A 7712-nucleotide genomic window follows, 5' to 3' on the forward strand; every position below is an offset into this window, starting at 1 on the left:
TGCAACCCTCGTTCCATGAACATAGTCAAAACCCTCAAGGCTCCTACATCTCAGCTCTGCTAGTTATGTTGTTTTGTTACTGTACTGTTGATAACACCAGGCCGTCCTGCTATATTGTTACCTTATTGTTCGTAACACCAGTCTGTCATGCTATATTGTTACCTTATAGTTCATAACACCAGGCCGTCATGCTATATTGTTACCTTATTGTTCATAACACCAGGCCGTCCTGCTATATTGTTACCTTATTGTTCATAACACCAGGCCGTCCTGCTATATTGTTACCTTATAGTTCATAACACCAGTCTGTCGTGCTATATTGTTACCTTATTGTTCATAACACCAGTCTGTCATGCTATATTGTTACCTTATTGTTCATAACACCAGGCCGCCATGCGGAGGACATATTTGGGGAACTCTTCACGGAGGCCAACAGTTTCTACCTGAGGATGAGCAGCCTGCAGGAGAGAGTGGACCTGCTGGCGGTGAAGGTCACCCAGCTGGACTCTACTGTGGAGGAAGGTGGGTGACGTTTGGACGGATGGTTAGCTAGCTGGTCGGTTAGGTGACGTAACAGCGGCCAAACCCAGACACACACTTGTTGATATTAATGTTCATAATTGGCTTCATGTCACCTGCCTTGCAAAAATGAGCACTAAAAGACTGGAACCTAACTAGACTTGTGCAATATCTAATCAAGGTGTATGTGTTGAGGTGTGTGTACTCACGCAGCACTTTGACAATACACACCACATGGTTCAGATCAGAGGCTGCAGGTGGAACTCAGTCTGTCCTGCTGCCTTTGGATATAACGATTTCATCAACTGAAATATCCTACAAGCTGTTGAGTGAGAGATATTGATAAGAATAACCCTCTGATCTGGCCCAGTACAGACCACTTACCTTCACATGCGACTATGGTGTATACATGTTCTATTAACAACAATAACAATAATAATAATAATGAATGCAGCTCAAAGTGCTTTACAACAAAGAAATTACATGCACCAAATGCTTCACATAAAACTTGATAATAATAGTGAAAATAAGATAAAGATGAGAATAGAATACATAGAATGCATCTTCACATGAAAATAGACATAGAATGAGCATAAAAACAGGGATAGAATGCCATAATTAATGTAAAATAAGATGGAGAAGAAAACCCACTTGATAATAATAGTAAAAATAAGATTTAAAAAAAATGAAGAATGCATAACATAAGATGGAAAATAAAACCCACTGAATAATAATAACAATAAAAAAAAATAGAGAGTACATAGAATCCATAAAATCTACATTTTACAAACATTTTAAAAGAAGTGCAGCAGTGCATAAGTGTGAAGCAAAGTGCAAAAAAGAGTTTAAGGCCTGTATCAGGATTAATGTGATTAAGATCAGAGTGCTCCACATATCTTACTGCGATTCATATAATATAGAGTATGGTGTTTACATGGGTTCTGCCTTACTCACATTATTGCCTTAATCACATTATAATCACATTATTAGTGTGCATGTATTATTATTATGTCATTTACATTATGTCACTTAGCAGACACTTTTGTCCAAAGCGACTTACCATCAGCTGATAGACTGCCAGCAGAGAGTTTTATACCAGCGAGTGCCGCCAACAGGTGGTGACATCATCACCTGGCACCAAAGATCAGCCAATAGCAGATTTACACAGATTTGGGTTTGGGGTTTAGTTCCTCTTTAATAATAATAAACCTGTTCCTGTGTAGTTTCTCTGCAGGACATCAACATGCGGAAGGCGTTCAGGAGCAGTACCATCCAGGACCAGCAGGTGGTGTCCCGCAGCTCCATCCTCAACCCGGTGATGGAGATGTACCAACGCTGCGACAAACCGCCGCCCCTCAACATCCTGACGCCCTATAGGTCAGTTTAAACCCCGCCCCTCAACATCCTGACGCCCTATAGGTCAGTTTAAACCCCGCCCCTCAACATCCTGACGCCCTATAGGTCAGTTTAAACCCCGCCCACCTATAGGTCAGTTTAAACCCCACCCCTCAACATCCTGACGCCCTATAGGTCAGTTTAAACCCCGCCCCTCAACATCCTGACGCCCTATAGGTCAGTTTAAACCCCGCCCACCTATAGGTCAGTTTAAACCCCACCCCTCAACATCCTGACACGCTATTGGTCCATACTCAAATTTCTTGGTATTTTTAAATTTGAAAAGTTGAAATTTTAAGTTTTATTAGTATTATATATATTATAAGTATTATTTATTATTAAGGATCCGCCTCTTAAAATACCCACCAACTTCCTTTACGTGAAAAGTCAGATTCCACATTTAGCTAAATTGCTATTTCACATAGCAATTTAGCAAATAAGATTGAAAAAATGAAAACTGTTTAAATGTGTGTGTGTGTGTGTGTGTGTGTGTGTGTGTGTGTGTGTAGGGATGATAAGAAGGACGGTCTGAAGTTCTACACTGACCCCTCCTACTTCTTCAACCTGTGGAAGGAAAAGATGCTGCAGGCAACAGAGAACAAACGCAAGGAGAAGAGACGACAGAAGGTCTGCCTGCCTGTCTCTCTGTCTGTCTGTCTGTCTGTCTGTCTGCCTGTCTGTGTGTCTGTGTGTCTCTCTGTCTGTCTGTCTGCCTGTCTGTCTGTCTGTCTGCCTGTCTGTCTGCCTGTCTGTCTGCCTGTCTGCCTCTCTGTCTCTCTGTCTGTCTGCCTGTCTGTCTGTCTGTCTGCCTGTCTGTCTGCCTGTCTGCCTCTCTGTCTCTCTGTCTCTCTGTCTGTCTGTCTGTCTGTCTCTCTGTCTCTCTGTCTCTCTGTCTGTCTGTCTGCCTGTCTGTCTCTCTGTCTGTCTGTCTGTCTGTCTCTCTGTCTCTCTGTCTGTCTGTCTGCCTGTCTGTCTCTCTGTCTGTCTGTCTGCCTGTCTGTCTGTCTGTCTGTATGTCTGCCTGGAAATACAGCAATTATCAAATAGGATTACAAAATAAAACTCTATGTGTGTGTGTGTGTGTGTCCAGGAACAGAAGAATGTAGAGGAGTCTTCAGGTCGGGAGGTGAAGAAGGTGAGTTTTTCATTTTTCTATCGAGGAAGGAGCATCGTTGGTGCGACTGGTTTGTCCCGAACAGGTTCAGGTTCGTCTCGTTCTGTTCTGGTTCCTGCTGATCTGGGGCCGGATTCACCAAGGTGTTCTTAAGATAGATCTTAAGAAATGACATAAGAGGAAATTTTAGGAAGTTCTTAAGAAGGCTCTTAAGTGCAATTCCTCAATATTTTCTTAGTAACAGTCTCATTTCTTATGAATTTCTTTAATTTTCCAACTTAAGAACTTCTCAAAATAGGGCCTGAATTAATTCTGGTTAATAAACTTTAGGCTTACTGCCATTGAGGCTAGGAGACAAGGCTAGGAGGCTAGGAGGCTAGGAGACAAAGCTAGGAGGCAACCCAAAGTGCTTCCATCTACAAAACAATTGGGGAAAAACCTATTTAGAGCAACTAGAGCAAAGATTTAAACATTGGTTGCTGTTGGTAACTGTAAAATTTGCAGCTTATTTCCAACAGACATGAGACAGAGGCCTACCTGGCCCTACACCAAATAAAGCTTTACAATAAATGTTCATCTTAATGTTAGGTGTAGGGGAACCTATGAAAACTTTGAACTATAACCTACTTGTCTAAAATGTGTTTAAATATATGATATTAGAGGCTTACCTTTTCACTGTAGGAGTTTTAAGACAGGTGAAGGGCCGTCTGAAAGTTAAGAAAAAAATCAAGAACAAATTTGACAACTTTCATTTCAAGAATACCATTTATTCCTTAAGTTTTTCTTAGGAAGAAACATAAAAAGAAAGTTAAGAAAATATATGAGAAATGTTTTTGAGAATAGCATTTTTTCCTATCTTTTTTTCTTAAGACTAAAGTTAAGAAAAAAATGGCACTTGAGAAGATTTTTTTCTTAAAGAGGGTTTTGTGAATCCGGCCCCTGGTTCCTGCTGTTCTGGTTCTGGTTCTGTGTGTTTGCTGACATTCTGTGTGACGTTCCGCTCTCCTGTGCAGGTGCGGAAGGCTCGGAACCGGCGGCAGGAGTGGAACCTGATGGCGTACGACAAGGAGCTCCGCCCCGACGCCCGCCTGACGCCCTCGCCCTACCACACCTCCGACGGGTCGCTGTCCCCCGACAGGTCAGCACACACCTGTACCGACTGACGCTACACACACACTGACACACACACACACTGACACTACACACACACTGACACACACACACACTGACACTACACACACACTGACACTCCACACACACTGACACACACACACTGACACACACACACTGACACCTGATTACCTCACCATGGTATGTAGAGAAAAAAAAGACACTCTACTCTGAGAACAAAGAACAAAAGAACAAAGTGTATTATTCAGTCAGCAGCTTTGTAATTGGAGCCGGCCCAAGACAGACTGATTCAGATTCAGTGAAAAAGGCTTTACAGCAGTCTAAACACCACGTCATAAAGGCATGAAGAACTTTAGCAATATTCCTCAATTGAAAAAAGCGTGACTGTGCCATCTGCTTCACATGTTTGTAAAAGAGTCCAGGGACTGCTGAAGATGTTTGAAGAAGCAACAACTTGAGTTTTATCTGAATGTAGCTGCAGGAGCCACCCAGTCCTTCATATCAGCCCAACAATCATGGAAGACAGTTCAGCCAGCTAACATCATTAGGATTAATTGAGAGATAAAACCGAGTATCGTCTGCATAAAGTGTCATGCTGACAAATAATTTGCCCCAAGGAAATCATACAAAAAGAGAACGACATTGACCCAAGAATCAGAGGCTGATGATGTAAACCAGTTTCCCCCCCCCCCCCCCCCCCCTCCTCCTCTAGGTCGGGGATGTCCGATGACCCATCCTTCCCCTCCAGCCCCCATCACGACCCCCAGGGGCATGATGGGAAGGATCATGTTTCCATGGCGACCAGCGGAAGCGGTCAGACTCAGTCGCTGGACCGCGCCCTCCGCCCCCCCTCTGCGTCCTCTGCCATCGCCGCGGCAACCAGCCGGCAGCACTCATTGGGCCGCAACCAGCCACATCATCACCATCACCCGGCCCCCGTCGCTGGCTCAGCCAATCAGGCGCTGAACGGAGCGCGGACCAATGCAGCTAAGGAGGCCAAGTACATATACACACACACACACACATACACACACTCACACACACACACACACACACACACTCACACACTCGCAGTCAGGTGTAAGAGAAAGGATTTCCCTACAGAGAGACATAGAGGAAGACATTATTGTTATTGTTATTATTATTATTAATAATAATCAAGTGAATTTCCCTACACAAATCTTTTTATGATTCCAACATCAGACAGTATTTCAAACTGATGTTTGACCGATATTTAACCTTTGACCTTTCTCTTCCTTGTTCCCATAGCAACAACCAGATCCCGCCAGCTCCCCCTCCCCCTCCCCCCCTTATGCCATCTGGACAGACCGTATTCCCCAATGGCTCCGCCCACCCGGCCGCCACAGCAACGCCGCTGCCCCCTACAGCCGCTCCTGGTAGCCAAGGTAACGACAGTCCGCTCCTATCAGTCTGACTCCTCCTTGTTGTTTTGCTCCTATCAGTCTGACTCCTTGTTGTTTTGCTCCCATCAGTCTGACTCCTTCTTGTTGTTTTGCTCCCATCAGTCTGACTCCTTCTTGTTGTTTTGCTCCCATCAGTCTGACTCCTTCTTGTTGTTTTGCTCCCATCAGTCTGACTCCTTCTTGTTGTTTTGCTCCCATCAGTCTGACTCCTTCTTGTTGTTTTGCTCCCATCAGTCTGACTCCTTCTTGTTGTTTTGCTCCCATCAGTCTGACTCCTCCTTGTTGTTTTGCTCCCATCAGTCTGACTCCTTCTTGTTGTTTTGCTCCCATCAGTCTGACTCCTCCTTGTTTTTTTCTCCTAGGTGGTGCCGCGGTCCTCTCCCGCCCCTACAGCCCCTCCCCTCCTCCTCCTCCCCCCGCCAACTACGTCCCCTCCCCCTCCCGGCCCGGAGCCCCGCCCCCTCCCTCGGCCGCCGCCCCCCCGTTGCCCGCGGCGACTGACGGCAGGAAGCCGCCCGGCGGAGTGAACGTACCGATGAACGACGCCCGCAGCGACCTGCTGGCCGCCATCCGCAGAGGTCAGCTGTTACACTGCATTATATTTATTAACTTAACATATTTATATATTATATTAATATTAGCATGCAGAGGTCTGCTGTTACACTGTATTCATACATTTTAATAATATATCACTTTATTAATATTAGTATGCAGAGGTCAGCAATTATACTGCTGTTATACTGTATTCATGCACTGTTAAACATACATACAATATATATATATTGGTCAGGTGTCTGTAAATATACTGTGTGAACATATTAATGTACTTGATTAATATACTTTGTTGATATTGTTATGCAGAGACCAGCTGTCATTAGTATCAGTAGAGGTCTGGAAAGTCTGAAGAATGGATAATGAATTTGAGAATTTCAAATATTGAAAGTTTTGGAAATGAGTTCTGGAAAAGTCTGGAAATGTTTCAGGCAGAGTGATTACAGCTGATTAAAGGGTTTGTTTACAGTCCGCTCAGGAACCTGAAGACTGGGAAAAGTCAGATTTTTTCATTTGAGTAAAATATGTACGAATCCTGAATAAACTTTAACATTAGTGACTTCAATTAATATTCAGCTTTTGCATCAACCTGTAGAAATGAATCTGTGGATGAACTGTGACGACGAGTCTGTCAGTGGGTTTGGCCTTTAGAGGGAAAATGCTGTGATTCTACCTGTCGGATAGAAAGCGGTAGAAAGTGAGAGTGACAGCTGCGGTCTCTCTGCTGGTCTCTCCTCTGTCTGCAGGGATCCAGCTGAGGAAGGTGCAGGAGCAGAGGGAGCAGGAGGAGGCCAAGAAACGAGAGCCGACCGGAAACGACGTCGCCACCATCCTGTCCCGACGCATCGCCGTGGAGTACAGCGAATCAGAGGAGGAGTCCGAACCCGAGGACCAGGAGTGGTCCGACTGAGGAGGAGAGGAGAGGAGAGGAGGAGAGGAGGAGAGGAGGAAAGGAGAGGAGGAGAGGAGAGGAGAGGAGGAGAGGAAAGGAGGAGAGGGGTGAAAGGAGGAAGCAGGAGCGCTGGCAGCTTTACGCCTCGTTCACTTTTCCTGCAAACGTCTGACCTCAGAACAGAGTCAGAAACAAAACTACAGAGAGAGAGAGAGAGAGAGAGAGAGAGAGAGAGAGAGAGGGAGAGAGAGAGAGAGAGAGGGAGAGAGAGAGAGAGAGGGAGAGAGAGAGAGAGAGAGGGAGAGAGAGACAGAGAGAGAGGGAGAGAGACATGGAGAGAGAGAGAGACAGAGAGAGAGAGAGAGAGAGAGAGACAGAGACAGAGAGACAGAGAGAGAGAGGGAGAGAGAGAGAGAGAGGGAGAGAGACATGGAGAGAGACAGAGACAGAGAGAGAGAGAGAGAGGGAGAGAGAGACAGAGAGAGAGGGAGAGAGACATGGAGAGAGAGAGAGACATAGAGACAGAGAGAGAGAGGGAGAGAGAGACATAGAGACAGAGAGAGAGGGAGAGAGACATGGAGAGAGAGAGAGACAGAGAGAGAGAGAGAGCAAAAAACTTCAACCTCATGTCATCCAATTCTAAATAATTGAAAAACATACAGTATACAGTGAGATATATAAAGTG

At 45.0% G+C, this 7712-nt stretch overlaps 1 protein-coding gene across 1 annotated transcript in view; it reads left to right on the forward strand.

The window, feature by feature from the left end:
* LOC139660784 (actin-binding protein WASF3-like) overlaps nucleotides 1-7045 on the forward strand; it is a 7242-nt gene extending 197 nt beyond the window's left edge. Inside the window, exons 2-10 of the mRNA XM_071539015.1 lie at nucleotides 388-522; nucleotides 1743-1896; nucleotides 2424-2541; nucleotides 3005-3049; nucleotides 4042-4166; nucleotides 4872-5159; nucleotides 5429-5565; nucleotides 5946-6161; nucleotides 6882-7045. Coding sequence (XP_071395116.1) covers nucleotides 388-522; nucleotides 1743-1896; nucleotides 2424-2541; nucleotides 3005-3049; nucleotides 4042-4166; nucleotides 4872-5159; nucleotides 5429-5565; nucleotides 5946-6161; nucleotides 6882-7045 — 1382 coding nt within the window. The remainder of the gene's footprint in view (nucleotides 1-387; nucleotides 523-1742; nucleotides 1897-2423; nucleotides 2542-3004; nucleotides 3050-4041; nucleotides 4167-4871; nucleotides 5160-5428; nucleotides 5566-5945; nucleotides 6162-6881) is intronic.
* The last annotated feature ends 667 nt before the right edge of the window (nucleotides 7046-7712 follow it).

This window comes from Centroberyx affinis, unplaced genomic scaffold (genome assembly GCF_046629955.1).
Source record: "Centroberyx affinis isolate AG114_WGS23_722 - 3 ecotype Tasmania unplaced genomic scaffold, CSIRO-AGI_Caff_v1 ptg003383l_1, whole genome shotgun sequence".
Classification (NCBI taxonomy): Eukaryota; Metazoa; Chordata; class Actinopteri; order Beryciformes; family Berycidae; genus Centroberyx; species Centroberyx affinis.